We start from the raw sequence: 21,020 nt of genomic DNA, 5'->3' as shown, positions 1-21,020 counted from the left end.
GCTATCGCAGCACAACAACCACACAATATTATTATTATTAATATTAATAAACAGGATTTATATAGCGCCAACATATTAAGCAGTGCTGCACATTAAATAGGTGTTGCAAATGACAGACTAATACAGACGGTGATATAGGAGGTGAGGACCCTGCCCCGAAGAGCTTACAATCTAGTAGGTGGGGGGATTTTTTAAGAAATGCCCACCACAAAGGTAAGTATATGAAGTCCTTTTTTGTATTTTCTTTAACTGTCGTGATGCTGGCAGGTTTTCTTGGACCACAGTATGGCCTCTTGGTTTTCCAATTCTATGGGACCACTTTATAAATTGGCATGGTCACGGCATTGACAATCTTGTGAGAATTCTTGAAAGGCAGAGGTTAAGCAACATGAACATCACCAGCATCTTCAGGTAGTGAATTACACAATATTATTATTATTATTATTATTATTATTATTATTAAACGGGATTTATATAGCGTCAACACATCATGCAGTGCTGCACATTAAATAGGGGTTGCAAATGACAGACTAATACAGACGGTGATACAGGAGGAGAGGAACCTGCCCCGAAGAGCTTACAATCTAGTAGGTGGGGGAATTTACACACAATAGGAGGGGGATATTACAGGGACAATATGTCACTTTTTGGAACCACATTGCAATCTGCCACAGTCACATGCAAAAATTGTTCCCAACCTCTCCCATTCATTTAAATGCAGCAGAACACTGCAGATCACCATGGGTCCAAAATGGCATTTAGCATCCCAGTACATTATGAGGTCTCATCATAAAAGATAAAGAAACGTGCCTAACTGCCTAGTATTTAAAAAAAACTAGGCAGTGAATGTTGCAGAGGAAATATTGATCGTTCATAGCTTATTCACATTACATTTGATAGGTTTGTTTGCTGTAGTTTTGAGGCACATTTATTGAGCACATATTTTCTCAATAGAATATGATGATTTATGCACATCCAGGTTTCCCATTCCTAGCAATATACACCCGATAAATATTCCATGAATATGACAGTGGCTGTGTTGTTGTCTGGAGAGGGTGAATCATAGATTTTATAATTGATTTGACTATTGATTCCTACACACGACCTGATTTACTTAATTCTGCATGCTCTCTGCATTCATTGCAGACCCAATGCCCTATAAATGATGATTGTATCTCTAAAATTCAAAATGAATTTGCCCTTTGCACTTGTCCTGAAAGTTCATAACTTCCCAAATATGCAAGACCATCAAAGGCAGGCCTAGGTAAGCAAACATGTCTGGAATCTACTGCTTGCTATATATATATCTCCAAGTCTTCAGTCAGTTTCTCTGGCAGTGCTGCAGTTAAGTCTGCTTCATCCAAGATCGCTATCATTAACCAAGGTCTAGACTGATTTGCTTGCATGTCTCTGGGGAAGAAGGATGATTACATGGGCGTTAGGTCTGACACACTCCCCCATTCAGGCTGAAAGCCTCTGCAAATCTCCTCTTATGAAGAATGGTGTATACCTGCCCACATGATATTTCAAACCACATTAGCTGTCCTCATTCAATAGAGAATTTTCTATGACAAAGCTGTGTAAGGGTTGCAAAGCTCTCCCATGCTGACATTTCACTCAAAATTTCAATGGTTTACATTGAATTCACTGCAGGCTGTGTTGTGTTTCATCGTTGTCATTATTACAGCACTTATCAAATTCACAACACTACGGTTTTCAAAATACATAGAGGTGAAGGAAGATCATGTATTAGAGCTTTGTGAAATTGCTGATACTGCACATTACACTAGATGTTACTGCTACTGGCAATGGACTGGAGAAGAATGTTTAACCCCATACAGACCATGCAGCATAGAACTACACCTTTACCTAAAGTACATTCCTGCAGAAAGACTTTGATCTTCTCAATAAAAAATTCTGGGTATTTTTGCAGGTTCTGAATTGTGAACATGAGGGTGCAAAATTTCATGAATTCTATATACTTTTTGCAACCATGTCATTACTTAAAGTAGATCCTTCATTTGGAGATTGTGTATGGTTCCATTTCTAACCTGGTTTGAAATCTAAAGCTTGTCTGGTGTTCTGATCCTCTTCCTTTTACAGCTTCTGAATAACTTCAAGAATGAAGATGCAGTTTAAGTGTTCAGCTAATGGCCACACAGATATTATTAATATTAATATTACACAGTATTTATATAGCACCGACATATTACGCAGCGCTTTACAAAGTCTATGGTCATGTCACTAGCTGTCCCTCATAGTGCTCATTCTCATGTCCCTACCATTGTCATGTGTCAATTATGGTGGGCAAGCCAAATCACCTAACAGCATGATTTTGGAATGTGGGAGGAAGCCCACATAAACACATGGAGAACATGCAAACTCCATGCATATAGTGTCCTAGCCGAGATTTGAATCCGGGACCTAGCGCTGCAAGGAGTGCTAACCACTGAGCCACAGTGCTGCCCTAGGTATTTGCACAAAAGTCTCTTGTGTGTGACTGACACTCGAGAATCTGAAAAATCAGCTTTACATCAATGAAATTAACATTCATGGGTAGTTGTTCAGCAATCACAGCTTTCACAAGCTTTTAGTGAGTGGTCCCCTTTAAATTATACCTGCCGGAACACTGGCGCTTGCATAATACTTGCATGATACTTTCTAAAGAAGACATATACTTACATTAATAGTAGCCTGTTTCTGGAAGTTCTGCTTCACTTGTGTCCAGCCTTTGCAAGAATTTACATTCTCCAGGTCTGTGACCTTATCACTGATGTGGCTTGTACAGGAAGTAAGGGGGCAATAGGAAGTCAATCCATTCCAACCTTTGAATTTTTGCAGACTGTTGTGGGTTGACAGAAGTAATAAAGTGGCTTTTTAAGAAATGCCCACCACAAAGGTAAGTATATGAAGTCCTCTTTTGTATTTTCTTTAACTCTCATGATGTCTTGGGTTTCCAATCCTATGGGACCACTTTATAAATTGGCATGGTCACGGCATTGACAATCTTGTGAGAATTCTTGGAAGGCAGAGGTTAAGCAACAATAACATCACCAGCATCTTCAGGTAGTAAATGAAAGCTAACGTTGACATAAGTATCTTTTATTCTTAATTTTCCATTATTTCCAGCAATTTGTTTTGGGGTATAGTGGGGATGACAGTAAAGCAGACTTTCAATTCTCATAGAAGGGCCCCTTTAATAGAAGTGAAGCTTTCTTGCAGTTTGTTTAAAGGATAGCCTGCACTCCTATTAGGATGTGTCATTACAATCCATGCAATGGAGCTGAGAGGTGCATTAAAGGGATTATGATTCCAAAATGAAAACCTAAAGCTAAGGACTGTTTGTACACAAAATCTTTACCTGTCTTTTCTACCCTGCCATTGTTCTTTTCTCCCCTGAAGAGCTTTTAGCATCCCTGATTCCCCATAGTTCCATCAACCAGCTCCCACAGAGTACAGACAGGAACTAGACATCTGACATTCAGGTGGGGGCTTCACATCAAACCACAGTGCTCAGCATGGAACCAGGTATCTGACTTCACATGGAAATATGTTAGATGCTGAAGTTTGGCTTGCAGATTGTTTATCATACTTCTAATACTTCTGCTGAAGCTTTAGCTGCCAAATAGCACTGCTGTTCCTTCTTTGGGGCAGAAGGCTGACAGCCAGTAAGGTGAGAAGTTTACAAGAGCCCCCTAATAAATCTGCTGGTGACCCAGTGATTTACTATCTACTATGATCTGGCTTTCTTCTAAATTTCCATTGGTATTTCAGAAAAGTCCATAGTCACACCCTCATGTCTACGGGTACCAATTTTTTAATCTTTCCAGCTAGCTTATTGTCAGTCTTGCAGTTTATAGAATTATGGCCGTTTCTTCATGGCTTGGCTACATTTGGAGGTGCTGCCCTGTAGTCACTGGGCATGTTTCTTCATTATTAAAATGAGGGTGGCATAAAACAGCCAGAAAACCACTCACAACGGCTACATTTTTTTTTACATTATTACTGTATGTAGTGGCTTTCCAACCAACCTTAGCTTCACCCCCCTTAAGTCACTGACATGTATACTAACACATAGCTATGATTTTGTTTTTTTTATACATAGGTAGTTAAAGTGGAAACAAAAATGATCAACAAGGTTATGTGGAAGAGAATTGGCAAAGAAAATGTGCAGACTAGGGATGAGCGAGCAAGATTTTTAAACTCAATCTCGTGGTGAATCTGGCCGTTTGTGCTTACCGAAACTGTAAGCGAGAACGGCTGGTGTAAATTCGCCGATCGAGATCGAATTTTCATAAAAAAAAAAAAAATTCAAAAAAAAAAAAAAAAGATGATTGCTGCATTCATTGATTAACTCAGTGTACGATCCCCGGCACTAGAGGTTAAATGAGGACAGGTCTCCCCATACAAAACCTCTAGTGCTCTCCGATCACTAGATCTCAGAGCACTAGAGGTTTTGAATGGGGAAACTTGTCCCCATTTAACCTCTAGTACCGGGGGATTGCACACTGACGCAAAGAATTCCCAGGGCTGCATTCATTCATGCAGAAATTTTACGGACCCATCAGAAGTCCGAGGAAATTTTCACGAGAATGCTGGAGGCATTCTTGCTCATCCCTAGAGCAGACTTCCACTGTAGAGCTCTCCTTCTAAAATTGCTACTTTACTGGCTTTATTGGCTTAATTGATCTTGAAAACATAAAGTGAATGGGAGTTTCTACAGTTTCTTTGACATCATCTGCTTTTTGCCTGTTCTAGGTTGTTAACCAAGGAAGTCATTTACATGTTTCATGTAAAAGCCCCGATTAGACATGTCTAAGTTAATGCCAAATTTGTAATTTATTTTCCTTTATACCTTCATGTCCTGTAAATTAAAATTCAAAAATTAATGTTTACTCTTTCCTTCTCTATCCAAAAACTATAAAAAATATTGACTTGAGTTAAATGTTCAAGTACAAAGTTCACAAAAGTATTTATTGTTGTACAATTGTAATATATAAACAGTTTCCTTCATTCAGTTTTTGCAATATAATGGACTCTCATTGTTTTGCTTGTTCTGTACAACAAATAACATTTACCACATTACCTCTGATCAAATTTAAGCCCACGTAATGATTTCACGGTTGGGTGAGTGCATAGAACTAAAGAATGTTATAATCTAATTGGTATTACCTAGTTTTAAAACAGTTGTACACCATTAGATACTTTTATCTTGTTCTGATTTCCCATGTTTTCTGTATTTAATATACCACCATACAAAAAGTGGGGTTGTTAAGCAAAGATAATAAAATTGTTAGAATACTGGATGATGCTAACTTTAATTAATTTTCCCACTGGAACCAAGAAGCATTCAATTATTACATTATGGATACCGTCCACAGAATGAAAGCTGACATCTGACTGGTTTCTGTGTACAAAACAAATATATTTTCTGTTTTCCATATTAATGTGATAAGTTTATGTAAGCTAGAGGTTATCGAAACAGAAAAAATCCATGTGCAATTGAATCCAGCTGTACTCATCTAGAAGAGTCAGAATTAATATATTTTTTAAAAAGGTCTAGGTTTCAGCACATTATTAAGTCAACATATCCCGGGTGGAGTGGCCAAACGGCTTAGCAAATTCAGCAAGGCTGCATTGACCACATTTGTGACATCGGCCACAGCCTTCTCTAAATGATGCTAAGTACCGTGCCATTGCTGCAGCCTGTTCCGATCTGAAGTCAGAACTGACCACCATCTGGAACTTCCTGACCAGCAACCCAGCACTCATAAAAGGATAACAGTACTTAGGAAACAATTACAAATATCTGTTTTCCCAATCCAGTGCTTTAAAAAAATGGACCATTCATCTATGATGTCCTCTCCTGTCAACCCAAGGAACCTAGGAGGTAAACCGGAGGTAGAGCAACAGGTAAACAAAGGTGAAGATTTTGCTATTCTGAGAAGGGCTTTCCACATCACAGCCATAGACTGCCACTGCCCTGGACCCTGCCGTCAAATGCCCTACCTCTTGTTTACCACCCAGGTATATTTTTAAGGAGGATTGGAGATGACATCTTATTGTTAAGAATTCACCGGGGAGGTGCTAGGCCATGGTAGCCTATTCTCTTTATCTGGACATCCTAGGTAGGTCAAATTTTCAATTTCCTTTGGGGGCACCCAGATAACTGTACTTTATTATGCGTTATTCTGTGTAGTACAAATATAACGTGTAGGCTGTACAATTTCTATATGTGAAGTTTCACTTCACCAATGAGATGTACCCGCACATTTTCCAGATCAAAACACATTTGCCAACATCTCTTATTCCTGTCCTTAAGTGGCGGCTAGTTATTACTGTACTATTAACTTTATATATAACACTGTGAACTGAACATTCCCCACACATTTACATAAAACCTATTATCAGTACATGCACCATTTAAAAGTTAAATACATGTGTTCTAAAAGGCATTGGAAAGGTTCAAAGTCTAAGAACTTTTGGAAAAAGTGCCTGTTTTTTTGGCATTATCCAGTGAAGTCAATCTGGTATTCTCTACATATATTTCACATCCATTGTCTTAAAATGCCAATTTGTATTTAAGGCTATTTGGCCGGGGTCAGGTAAGTTTACTGTTTTTGCATTTTTTTTTTAATTAAGTTTTAATTGCCAGTGATTTTATTGGTATTTAATAAAGCACAATATTCTATAATTAGCAAATATTTTCGAATGTAAGTGTATTTGGCCTCTAAAGTCTGAATTGTAAATGAAATCTTTTGTGATTTTGATGTATATCCTGTTGCAGGAGGGATGTGGCCCCGATATGTCAAATAGGGTGGATAACACACTATCATTGTTATTTAATCTTTTCTTATGCTATGTTGGGATTGCCTGGGGTTTTGCTTTACAATTAGGAATCTGAATCTAATCTCACAGTGACAAGCTCCTATCAGATACTCTGCTAGCCTCCTCTTGTAGGTGACTTCTGTCATTAGAAACCTATCTCTAATTCCCCAGGGACAACATACCTTCTTATCTTATCACTTATCTCTTGTTACATGGGGCTGTTAGTTGGTATCCTGTCATATTTTCTAGGAAGGCCTGCTATATGATGTTTTAGATTTCACAGCTGTGTCATAGTGCTCTGGTCCTCCAGCAACCCTCAGGCACAAGGATTGGCTGTCAAAACCTAAATCCTCCATGTCCATTAGACTACACAGACTGAAGAATATTCTGTACATTTGCCAGATGACCACGGATTAAATAACATTTTTATGACAATTTGAAAGGGTTCTGACAGCTTTTTGTATGTTTTCATATTTATCTTTGTAATTTGGCTGTTTCATTTAATAGTGGTAAACCCCAATGATTATATTCTAAAGTATTTAGCTTTCTGCATCATTGAATATAAAGTTCCCCTATTTAATGTACAGTGCTGTGTAATATGTTGGTGCAATATAAATACTCCTCAATAATAATAATCATACCATAGAAGTTAGAAACAAAATTAGACCAGTTTTACTAATACTGTAACTAACCTTTGTATCAAATCCATGGGTAGATAAAACTACATTTGCTATTCATTTGTATTATTACTCGGTGTTTACATAGCGCCGACATATTACGCAGCGCTTTACAAGTCAGTAGTCCGTAGCTGTTCATCAAAGGATCTCACAACCTACGCAAAACAGGGAGGGAACCTGCAAACTCCATGCATATAATGTCCTGGCCGAGATTCGAACCTGGGACCCAGCGCTGCAAAAGCTAACCTCTGTGCTACCGTGCTGCCCAGTGCTGCCACATGACAAAAACACTTTATTGTTAACAGTACCATACTAAAAAACATTCTCATATATGTCAACATTTCTCCCATATACATACCCCTACAACAATTTTCTTACCCCTAACATTAACAGTACCCTTACTCTTACAGGTTGCAGGTCCTCAAAGACACCCCTCACTCCACATATCCTTGTAAGGTCCGTACGGCAGCCAACCGCGAATTCCTATACCTGCTTGAGAAGGCCACTTTACTTGCAGCCTCCTCCACTCCCCCTTTGAAAGGGGCCCATTACCATAAACCTGGAGATAGATCTCCCCACCACTTAAAACCACCCCCAAGATGCCCTGTAGAGACCTCAACCACCGCTAATCCACCACTCCCAAGCAGCACCATACACAAGTCAAGTGCCAAAAACAAAGTAGGGTGGGTGGAAAGGAAACTCATGCTTCTCTTTTTGCCAACTGCTGCCCTACTTCATGTTTTTCCACCCTTTTAACCCCTCTCCTCTTCCACCCTCTTAACTCAAACCCTCCAATCCCTATCTCCCTCTTCTTCATCCATTTAACCCTACACTTGCCTGATCCCCCTAGCCCCTGGTCATACCAGCCCTGTCCTTCACTCCATCCTCGTCAGCTTCAGGCTCCTTTTTCTTTCTACAAATTATTTTTGAGAAACTGTTTCAAACTTTCTTATCTGGGGAGTCACGTAAGCTGCGTACACACGTCAGATTTATCTCGCCCGATAATCGGCATCGGCCAGGTATCGTGCGAGAATCTGGCGTGTGTAGAGTCGGCGTCGTTCATCATCCGTGGATCCGTCCTGCCGGATCCAAGAACGAGGAACGACAAGCGATCCTAATGCAAGGGAAGGGGAGAGCGCGCAGCAGGGTGCCGCTCCATCGTTCTCCCCCCTCCCCTCGCCATAGAGCAGAACGGTGCTGTATGTACAGCACCGTTCATGCATCGTGTAGTCCTTTGTCGTTGGAAAGGATCGTGAAAGATCCTTTCCAACGACAAAAATTGCAGGTGTGTACGCAGCTTAAGGATAGCTGAATGGCCAACTGAAGACACAGTAAAAGCTGGTAACATTGCTTCTAAATGCAAAGCAGTTCTAACATCATCTGATGATAAACATACAGAAAAATAAATTTAGTGTTTATATTCCAAATCCAATTAAAAAAACATATGGTATTACATCTGTAATAATCCGAATTTGTCCAGTTTTTGAAAAACCTAATGTGTCTTTCCAATGCAATTTCTGGGAGACATATTTGGTGGGCCAGGACATTGAAATTCTTGCATCTTTTTTATTCCAGTCTTATGGAATAACTTTCAAACTGACTTTCTTAAAGAGCAAAATGAGTGGTTCTAACTAAATAAAATATAAGTAACCCAATAAGGAAGAATTATCAATGTTTTGGTACAGCAAACACACAGCTTTATTGTCCCAGATGTTATTATATATTTTTAAATAATATAAAACATGTTATTACTGTTCTATCACTAAGCCAAGACACTACTGCTAAATGCTGATTCTAAAACAGCAAGCACATCCCTTTTCTATGCTGGTATAATAAACCTCTACTGTGAAATATTATCAAATTTTGGACAGCTTCCTTCTTACCTCTCTGGGAACACCTGAGAATTACCACTATAATTCTTCAAGGTATATTAGGTCCCCAAATCAATGTCACAAAACGACTTTCCAGCAGGATTATTAGACAAAATCCGCAGTTCCCAAACATAATGACTTGCTTTTTATTTCCCAGTGACACCATTAGCTGGTGTTAACATTGCTTCTAAAGTCCAGCACTTAATATGCAGCTCCAGATGTAATTATTTCTGAGACAGGGAGCAGCCGCCGCAAAAATCCCAGTAATGATTTTTGAAGAGGTTATAGCACCTCCCTGATTGGCAGCAAAGTGTCGTTGAAGGGCCCATTAATTAAAGCTGTGTAATAATCATTGTTCTTCAGCTGTTTATGCCATTTTCTGTTCTATGCTCTGTATTTAAGATAGACAGACGAACGCAAAGCTGATCATATGTCTGTCTGTTGTGTAATGTCCCCGGGCACTAGTGATCATAAGGTTATGTAGAATACAGGACATATTTTGTCTTTATTTGAAAGATTAGACCAACCCCGATGCTTACATGTTTTTTCACAGTGTGCATCCACTATAGTAATGTTTAATTCATGCCGAATGTTGTTTTAACAATCACTGCAAATCTCCTGATCCTCACCCTTCTATGAGTGGCTAACATTTTGACATTCTTTGCAGCGGTAATAGCAATGGGATTAAAATGGGTGGTTTACATCTGATACAAGAATTGTAGGTCCTTGCCACATCAATTTGGTCAAAATGAAAAATAATAAAATGAAAAATATTCTAAACATTTTAGAGCATCCTTTCCTTCTTTTTTTAGGCTTTTTAGATGATTGTGCACGATGCCACCACCAAATCTCCCTTGTTACATTCAGGGCTGAACACATGTAAGAAAAGATCTCTAGTTTAGCTTACATGATGCCAACAGATACGCATGACACCCTATAAATGCAGAAATTCTTAGTTACATTCTCTGAATGCAGATTGTTGTTCTACATATCTATCCATATGAGGTTAAGCTGTGGAGTGAACACCAACCCCAGTCTCGTTCTACACTAGAGGTTAATGCATGATGGATAATATTAAGCAAACCCACTTGTATTCATTTATTTTATTTTTGTTTCAATTTGGATGGTGTATGTAGTGAGTTTTATTGTGCACCCCACCCAAGTCTGCATTTTGCAAAGTTTTGTAACTAGGGACATTGGGTAACTTCATGTTTACTCTTAAGTATTTTGTCCATTCAAATATGTGTCCCTTTGTGGATTTGATCACTGTTTGTGTAATATGCACAAACATTCACCACTAGTCCAAGGAGATACCACAGAATGAGGTTTTGATTTCAGGTCTGGGGCTTATCCTTATAGCAATAATTTGAGGATAATTATGGGTATCCAATGGCTTCATGTGAGTTGAGGTTCTTTTAATTTCTGTCTTTGATTTCCTGCCCTGTGAGCTCTTCACATGCAGGTTATCTTAATGGAGTAATTACAATTTCTTTTTATTTAAAGCAGAATATCCCATGTGTTTTACAGTAACCAGGGTATGAACAGAAAAGGGATCATTGGACATAACTGGATAGGCAATGCCAGAAACAGGCAACGCCACCTTACAAATGCTCTGAATGACATACATACTGAATAATTTATTTTACATTATATTAAACATGTTTTATTTAATAAAGCATTCACTATATCCTTTGTGTTTTCTTCTTACAGGGCAGTAAGTCCAGAGCTCAAGTCATATGCATTGGGTGTTCTGTTCCTTCTTCTACGTTTAATCGGTGAGTATTAAACCACTATACACACGATGGGTTATAAACTGCAGTCTAAATTACTTTCACTTTGAAGCAGTTGGATTAGGTGCTTAGAGCTCTACAACTATGGTGATTATTTGATGTTAAAGAAAAGCTTAAAAGAATGGTACAGTTTAAGGGAATTTAATGGATATTTTTTCGGGCAATGTTTCCCAAGCAGGGTTCTATGGAACCCCAGGGTTCCTCCAGAGGTTGCTAGGGTTTCCTTAAGCAATGGGCAATTTGTAAAGCTCAAGTCATTTTAGGTAACACCAATAATCTTTTTTGACTATTTGTAATTGTGGCATTATTCTGACTGACTAGATTTGTAAGAGGTGTTATTCCCAAAGACCACCAATGTCTGGGAGCTGTAGGTAGAGTAATAATAGTATGGTTTCCCTAATACCTGAAAAGTTATTTCAAGGTTTCCCTGGTGTTAAAAAGGTTGAGAAAAGCTTTTTTTTAGGATTAAAGTTACAAATTAAGGTCTATTTTTAAAGGTTAGTTTAAGATTAAGATATATGGTCAGCTCATGTTAGGAGTTTATTGGGTTGGGTTGGATGGAATCTATAGTTAAAATCTAAAGTTTGTCTATCCAACAAGGATTCATTAGAACAGTTTATTGTAACCTTTATGTTTGGGTTATATTTACCAATAAATACCAGCAAAGCACCTCTGCACTTGACAGTCCTTGATGCCAATTTAGGTTTTATAGATCTGACTAGGCCATGTAGAATAGTATTATTGCGTCACTTTTTATATTGCTTGAAACCCTATTGCAATCTTTGCATGGTACGTGGTTGTGTTCTCAAGCATGGACTCTTTTGTCCTGAAGCTGCAATAGTTATTCACTTTTCTTTGTTCTTATTTGGAAATGGTAGAAATTCCAAATATTTCTTATATGAAAGTCACTGTTGGTCTTTTCACTCATTTGGTAGATTCTAGTATAAATCCACACCACTCACTATTTTGTCAATGCTCCTCAACACATATAAATATTTGCACAATTAAGGTGGAATTATGGTGCCAGAAAATCATTTATAGAAATTTCACTACAAAATAATTGTATTGCTAAATGTGTAGTACACCCAAAGATTATTTTTGCACACAAATAGTCACATACTAACCTAACCCATAAAGAAAAACCTGAAATCATATCTGAAACCCAGACAAGCCTTTTTTGGGGGATCGGTTGATTTGTTTGCTGTGTCCAGGAGAGGTTTTCTCTTAATTGAGAAATTGAAAAAAATTGAAAGTTGAAAGTTGAAGGAAAATTCCATCTTAGACAACTATTTAGCTCAGTGTTTCTCAAACTTTTTTGTGGGAACCCTTGAATAATTTCAATTCTTAAGGGAACTTCTACTATAATTACTATATCCACAGCTCACAGTTTATTAGCATGGTGGTCAGTTGGAAAATGCCTCTTGCATTGCTGATGATTGGGAAGAGTATTCCCCCTATAGATAGCTAAAAAGGTCATTGGTGTCACTAAAACTGACCTGAGAGGCACAAGCTGTTTATTGCTCAAGAAACCCCTAGCAACTTCTGGAGGAACTCTGGTTGAGAAGTGCTGGTCTAAAGCTACGTACACACTTCCAATTATTATCGTTGGAAAACGAACGACGAACGTTCATGCACGATATCTACGAACGATCGTTTGCCCAATCGATCGTTCGTCGTTCGATTGGAACGATAAAAATTGGAAGTGTGTACGCACCTTTACTGAACAGGTATCCTCAATAAAGTTTCCTGTTCCACCGACCACCAATAAAATGTTGTATTAGTCATCACTTTCTATATTATGAAGAGTGGTCACCAGGAGAAATGGAGAAGTGAGGAGTCTCCACAGCAAGGAGACAACAACCTGACTAGGGTTTTAGCCTTCTTATTTGTTATCTACAATTAAAGGCAAGGATCTGACCATATATATACTTTACTGAAAATTACACTGAACACTGAAAATTAACGCATAAAAAACTTTCATAACTAGATACAGTGTGCACAATTGCCCTCACAGAGGGTGCTCTGGATTGTCACAGATGTTCATAATAGACTTTAGAAACTGACAGCTGATTGAGCTCACCAGAAACCATCTACAATATACTATCACTTTCGGGTGAATTGGTTCTTTATGGAAACTTGGGAATTAAAGAGGGTTTTATGTTTATGCACTTTTCAGAAAGCACATCATTTTTTTCTTTTTAAAAAGACATTGTGCTCTGTGAAAACAATGAAACATTTATTGCTATTATGTTGAACAGAATACAACATCAAAGTCAATTCTTCGGTTCTGTTTCACCAATCTTTTATATTTTTAAGAAGCATTCATTTGTCATTAATGTTTAGTTCTTCAGTCAGTTTTTTTGCAGACAGTGGGGAAAGACCTGTCAACGAGTGCATTTGGGCAGGCTGAGTAAATGGGAAAATATTTCCATTTAGATTATTTTTTTTTCCTTATTACAAATGTAATAAAATATGTCAAATAAATGTTGAATATTATTTTACTTAAATTTTCTTAAAAGCATCTGGAATTTTTAAAGAACATCAGAGGGGGGGGGGGGGGGGGTGCAGCAAGGTTGAGCTATAATTTGAAGCTGTCTTACCTGCCAAAGGATTTGCATTTCAGTTGCAAATCCTTTGGCACTACATTGCGCGACAGCTTTTTCCACTCATCTCTGAAATCAGCCAGTGGGATAGTCAATCAACTGCAAACATGTGACACTTAATGGGGAAAACAATAAATGCCGGACTGCATTTCCCAACATCCCTGCATCTACTGTATCTACTAGAGCAGAGGCAGGGTGTAGGATGATGACACGGGACTTAAGTGATAAGCAATTGTAGGATGTCAGTCTATTAAAGTAAACTAAAAGGCACAGTAGGTCTAACCTGTCAGAAGGAGCCTATCTTTCTGGCAATCCTGGACTTTGCACCACCATGGTCTATCATGCCTTGTACATTCCCTCCAATCTGTCATTTTCTCTTTAGATATGCTCATTCAAACTGAGATGTGTCATCTCAGAATGTCCAAATTCACTTAGGCTGGGGAATTGCTGAACAGGGATTGAAAAGTATGTGCTGCAGCCAATATAGCTTATTTCTTGACCACAGTACTGCCCTGCCATTAGCTGCTAATTCTATAAAACTTTCCTGATTCCAGCCACTAGTTACCAACTGTAGCATCAATCTTGTCTGACCTGCTAGCGGTGTGTATTTATGCTGGATGACCTGTTGCCAACCCTATTAGTGTTATGACCCAGGAATTGTTAGTTACCTGGACTTCTTTTGCCGGTGAACCCAACTCTGCTTTGTCTTTACTGTTCTGGCTGCTGACCCTACTGGTTCCCCATTCGATCTTGTTCCTAGATTCCATCTTTGCACACAATGTCCTGGGTACAACTTTGACTGTATATTTCTTCTAACAACATTGCATGCAGCAGCAGTACAGTCACAGAAGAAACAAAAAAATAGTCTCCAAAAGGAATGTAGATTGACCTAATTCTGTGCATTTTACCATATAGCATGGGAGGAAAATAGTCTAATCTAAAGGATGAAAGTTTAAGCCTGATGGATGCTGATAATAGATATAATGCCAACTTGTCACCCCTACATACCGTAAGCATACAGATAGCTGTGTGATAGACAAAACCAAACGTTTCTGTGTTTGGCCAGTTTAAGAAATAAATAATAAAACTGACAACTGAAAAATGGCTACGCACACACTAAGATCCCATTCTCCTCTTGCAATGTTCAAGAAATGTCCTTCCTATTGCATTAATGATTGCTATTCTGACGCTTTTGCCATTTTCCCTTGTTAAAAATTTGGTGAAAGCTTTTGAAATTGTCTATAGTTTTTAAGGTATTTTTAGAAAATTACAATCTGTTGAACAAAAAAATGGGAAAGTTGCAAAAGAAAGTGTAGAAATAGTGTTCATAGGAGCACTTAAACAAAAAGTTTTAGAAAAATAAATAAAAAAGAAAGTGGAATGTAGGACCAGAAAACATCAGCTTTTAGCAGCACTTGAACACACCATTGTCAGCGTAGTGAAGCCTATAATGTTATATTGACTTAGAAACTACACCAGACACTTCTTTTTATTTTATAGAGTTTAAGTTTCAATGGCTGTGCAAAAAATAAACCATGCCTTATCCTATCTTCTTTTGTTGGTGTCTGTAAAAGCAGATCTTTACAGAAACTAATGGATTTTATGCTTTTTGGTTGGAGTACAGTAAGGGTTGTTCATTGCACATTCTCTATCTAAACCGGGCACTCCAGAACTATTGCACTCAGCTTAAAATATTTCAGTTTATTTCCACGTTCAAAATCTACAATTAGGCTTTTTTTTTGTAGAAAGAGACAGGCAATGTCCTTTCTGCAATAAAACATACTTACGTGCTTGATCACTATCCCCTATTGTCAATAAAACAAAAAGCATAGGAAGCCTGGATACCCGGCACATGCTGGCTTCCACTGCTGTGGCTAGAACTGAATGAACTCCCACGGCCAGGCCAATGAAGATAGCTGAAGATGAAAACAAAGAAGGGAAGAAGGAAGGTGACGGTGCCTTGCAATGGAACAGGACAGGTGAGGGCATTTAAAACTTTGTGATGAGGCAGGTAAGGGTATTCTATTCTAAAAGGGATATCTGTTTGGAATAAAGGATCAATGCACACAACGAAGGACCAATAAAGGACCAATAAAGGACCAAAGCATGGTGGCTCAGAGGTTAGCACTCTGGCCTTTGCAGTGCTAGGTCCCAAGTTTGAATCTCAGCCTGGACACTATCTGCATGGAGTTTGTATGTTCTCTCTGTGTTTGCGTGGGTTTCCTCTCACATTCCAAAAACATGCAGTTAGGTTATTTGGCTTCCCCAAAAAATTTACCTTAAACTGTGATAATGACTATGGTAGGGACATTAGATAGCTAGTGACATGACTATGGGCTTTGTAATATGTCAGGGGTATATAAATATTGTGTAATTTTAATATTAAGGGTGGTATATACAAGACCAGTCACCCTGCAGTAAAGTGCAACAGTGACTAGCTATTATCACTGAGTTCAGCTTTAAAGTGACTCACTTGAAATATTGCCTGGTACTGAGTGTTTTTAAATTATGTTAGAAAATAAGAGCGACCACAGCATCTTCATCCTATACATGTCCTGATGTATGCTATAAGTAAAAAGTCAACTATCATCTTTGCTGCTTTATATTTCTTTGGCATATTTGCACACCAGTAAAGCTCATGTGGTTTCTGAGCCAACAGGGGGGCAGTTGGTCATGTTTTCCCTTCAAGCCACAAAGTCCTCTCTGGGTCTTATTGATTCATAAGAAATAAAACATTTAATGACAGGTTTAAGGATTAAATTAGCTCAGAGATAGCATATTCACTAAGTGACTTCAAAATTCAGTAATAAGCCATGGTACTGAATATTGATCTTCACAAATAGGATCCTTCCCAGTCTTTAAATAAATCCCTTGGAAATAGGTTCTTGAAAAGATTTATACGCCTTTAGGGGTTACTTCCGAATAATGTAGATAGTTTAGACGTACCTAAATAAAACTGACAATAACATTGGAACGTTTTTTTTATAAAGAAGTAGAGCAACCTTGGGGCAGTACAGGGAAATTGTAAAATTCTGATTAAAGTCTTGAAATATTTAAAAGGCAGAACCATCAATTCACACAGTGCAGTGCAAGCTACCTGTCTATGGCCGGGATGAAGGCCTCGCCTCTCTGTCTACCCCTCATTTCTGGTTTCCATATGTTGAGCTGTCATATCATCATCAAATGATATAGTGAAAGTAAACTCTATCATTCCAAACACAAGTCGAAGTTAATTCAATAAAACTTGATACTGTGTATTGGGTGCACCACTGGGGTGACATATTGCCATTTTCTATTCTTTCTCAGTTGTTATGTTAAAAAAGTATGATAAAGGAATGTGAGTCCTTCATGGAATTATTGATAACAAGTCAGCTGTATGGAAGTCTCCACACCTCTCCAATACATTTTTGTCTTTCTATTCTAGTAAACAACTGAAACTTTCACCCAAGTGAATATTAATAGTAGGCTTTTTATATTATCTACTGTGTATTTAGTCTTAGTAAAGGTCCTTTACATTTTATTTTAGATTTATAGATGACAACATTTCTTATATCTCCGAAAGAAAACATAAAATAACTCAAAAATGTGAAGAGGTCCCAAGGATTATTGTTTGTCATCTGCGCTTCGCCGTGGGTGATGATTGCAATTATAATAATTGAGCAATAATTTTGTACATGTGTTTTCAAGAAGCAAACTGGAAATCATAATGATACACTGTAGTAGGCGTACAAGCTTTAAGCCCTTGGATATTGCCTTTCAGCTGCAGGACTGAAAGTAAATTATTGTTCATTCGTGTAATACCCATTAGAATTATACTAATGACTCCACACAAAGTAAATATATATTTATATGTCAAATTTCTTTTGTTGCCAGGCATTAAATAGACGTTTTAAAGTGGCTAATCTTAACAAGACCCTGTAGCCCTTCATTTATAGTGACCCTTATACATTTTAAAGCCAATATTTATCAGAAATATGTGCCATGTTCATATTAGTGGCCCAGTTCTCTGAATCTCCGTGGAGTTCTAGTAGTAGCAATGATGAGAATAGTTATGAAAAAACTGGATGCCTTGCTATTGATAATCTCTTTTCTGAAATACCAAACCCTAAACAAAAAGTAAGTGTGAATGAAACCAGGGGAGAGGGTTTTTTTTTGCTGCTGCATGATGAGAAACTTCACAGCTCGGATCTGCTACTTTGAAAACTCACACAGATTGGACCTACTTCTGCATATAGGGGACCATTCTCAAAAATTTTGTTAGCATTCCCGCACACCATAGATTTTCCTGTGGCACATTTTAATCTCCTAATGAAGCATTCCATTCCTATTTTTGATCACATCACCTGCTACCCCCATCTCAATCTCCCCTGAGGAAGCCATACAGCTAATCACATCAGGAACTGGGACTGACCCTTTTGGGCTGCACCATTGTCCTTTAGGAATCATTTAAGATTTTTGATGTGCTATTTGAACCATGTCTAGCCGATATTCTGATTTCTTACTAATATTATTATATTGATATTCTATTTGCTTTATAATTTAAATATGTATATATATATGGCAAAAAATTTTCTTTCTCCTGGTTTTAACCATACTTTATAGATTAATATAGTATATATTATTAATATAGTAATTGAAATTTATTCCATACTTATAGAGTTACCCAGGGGTTGGTACTACTAAGGTAAAGAAGAAAGGGGAATTACCCTAGGAAAGGGGAATTCTTCAGTTATGCACTGCAAAATGCTAAATATAACTGGATGCATATGTACAGATAAATACTATCAATAAAACTAGTTAATCAATGCTCCTTTTTAAAAGACCTGGCCAGAATACACACCTCCATTATGGTCGTACCAGCTTCTTTTGCCATCAGCGGAGTGTTTCATTAGGGGGTTTAAATATATTGCATGTCAAATCCAAAAAAAATTCCAGATGTTGATTTCCTATCTGCAGAGCTCTGAAGAACGTGTAGAATGTGATGTTGGGATGGGAATTTTTTTTTTAAACAATGTACCTGTTTCTCATAATATATTACTATATTATTCCCTATTTACTGTGATAAAGGGCCACAACAGATCTCTCCAATGAGATGCATTGCAGTACCACGTCTTACCAGGATGTTACGTTGCCTTTCCAGTTCAATGGCAACCCATGGCACTAAGGCAATGTAGTTCTGACACCTAGTAATGTAGTTCAACTTGTGTTGTGGTTTGTTGCATTAGAAAACATGTTGCATGGCCCTCTTTTAGGACTTTTTTTAATAGCTGGCCTAATACAATGCACTTGAACGTAAGTGAAACAAATAGACCAATGCAGTATAGCACAGCAGGGCCATAATATTGGGCTCGTAAAGTTGAAACACGAATCAACTTTACTGGTTGTTGTAAGCAGTGTTGTCAGTATTAAATGGTTTAGCCCATCTCCTCCAACTTCCACCTAACTGGACTCTTTGGCCTATTGTAGGTAGTAAAAAATATCTACTACTAAAATATTCTACTGGAAGGGCCAAGAGGAAAATCAAATAACTCATACTGCTACATTATTACTATTGACAGAAAGAATCATATGTTGCCCATAATTTTAAATCTGATGGAAGGAAGCATTGTTCATTCTACGGTTTCTATTTCATTCTCCCAAGAAGTAGTAGGGTCACTTTTTTTTTTTTTAAATAAAATAAATTCTGCAAAGTTTACATAATATATCCCAGGAAATGAACTTTTGTTTTCTCTCATCACAATATGCCACAATTAAAGAAGAGCTCGGGTGTGACACAAGTGCCTAAAACTGTAAAGCTGCATAGGATAGAAGTATGTTGAGTACTCATTAGGGGCATTTTAACCTTTCTGATTAAGTCCCCTTACCACCTGCAGTGAAGGATCCTTTCTATCATCTTTTATGAAAGATACTGCACAGACAGACCTCAGATCCCACTGTCTTGTGGTCCCTATAACACATGGGGAGCAGTGAAGATCAGTAACTCCAGATCAGTAACTCCCAGCAGTATCATATTGTGGTACAGCTATGACGAGAATACCCTTTCTAGTCCCTCTCAGTGTGTCACAAAACTCATCTTTTTTTTCCAACAAGGGAAGAATGACCCTTTTTTTGTGAGTTATGCTGAGAGCTTCTTTTCCATTCTTCCTCAAATATTAACCCTGACATGACTTGAATTCTTCTTATTCATAGTAAAAAACATGCTTTGTTTAGAGCCTAGAAGTTCACTTGGTATCATGAATGGCCCATATGGCATTGTGGATACATGTATCAGCACTTTGGGTTGAAGCGATATCTTTTTCATCTTTTTATTCCCAAATATTTCTGAACTAAAAGAATACAGAGTGTCACAACATCCTGATTATCCATGGCCAAAACCCAATTATGTGAAGGTAAAAATTAGTGAAATCCAAATCACAAAGACTTACTGAATATTAATGAGACTTGGCAGGCAGGACGCCACGACTAGCTACCGTATCTGGCAGTTATGACAACTAGGTCACCTACTTCCCATTTCTCAAATGCACTCTGGGGGCTCTGTGATGTTTAGCAGATTATAAACTGAATTTATCTCCTTTATGAACAAAGGAACTCAGAATGTTTTTTCCTCCCTTCAGATATTTTTCTTATGGATTTCCTGCAGGCTATCTGTAGTCTATTCTAGATTGCTGACAGAGTATGATATTTGTTTATTGCTACAGGCGAAAGTTGTGTTGTTGACGAAAATGCAGAAACAATGTTGACTTATAGAGATAGTACTGGAAAAAGACTACTTTCCTCCAGTTACAAGTGTGATCTTTATATCTGAAGATTACAAGGATAATGAAGTGCATGCAACTGTGCACAGTCCTCACCAGTTCTTTTCTGATGTTACACGGCTGAGCCACAGGCAGAACGGCACTAATAAGCTGATGAGGAGCTCTCAGCTGAAACACAAAACCTCAGTTTCTGCAGGGGGTGCATAAGAGCAATAAATGCAAAGGCTTCTGGGAAATTAGTTGGTTTCTCTTGCATATTCCCAATGGGAGTAAATATGTGAGTATATTAAAAAATGCAAGTTGAAAAGCACAAATAACCTAACATATAAACATTGTTATATGCATATATATAAAATATTTATGAATTTGAAACTATTTCAGTAGCAGGGCAAAATTAAATGTTGCAAAGGTTGAAATGGTTTCTTGCATGCAGCTGATTTTCTGGTGAGTAACCTTGTTGGAAGGATACTGGTTTCTTTTTGTGAAGAAGTAAGCC

At 37.8% G+C, this 21,020-nt stretch overlaps 1 protein-coding gene across 1 annotated transcript in view; it reads left to right on the top strand.

The window, feature by feature from the left end:
* SLCO3A1 (solute carrier organic anion transporter family member 3A1) overlaps positions 1 to 21,020 on the top strand; it is a 212,853-nt gene that overhangs the window by 188,720 nt on the left and 3,113 nt on the right. Inside the window, exon 9 of the mRNA XM_072402691.1 lies at positions 11,087 to 11,151. Within this exon, the coding sequence (XP_072258792.1) occupies positions 11,087 to 11,151 (65 nt within the window). The remainder of the gene's footprint in view (positions 1 to 11,086; positions 11,152 to 21,020) is intronic.

Source organism: Pyxicephalus adspersus, chromosome 2, assembly GCF_032062135.1.
Source record: "Pyxicephalus adspersus chromosome 2, UCB_Pads_2.0, whole genome shotgun sequence".
Classification (NCBI taxonomy): Eukaryota; Metazoa; Chordata; class Amphibia; order Anura; family Pyxicephalidae; genus Pyxicephalus; species Pyxicephalus adspersus.
This window is presented reverse-complemented; position numbering and strand designations above follow the sequence as displayed.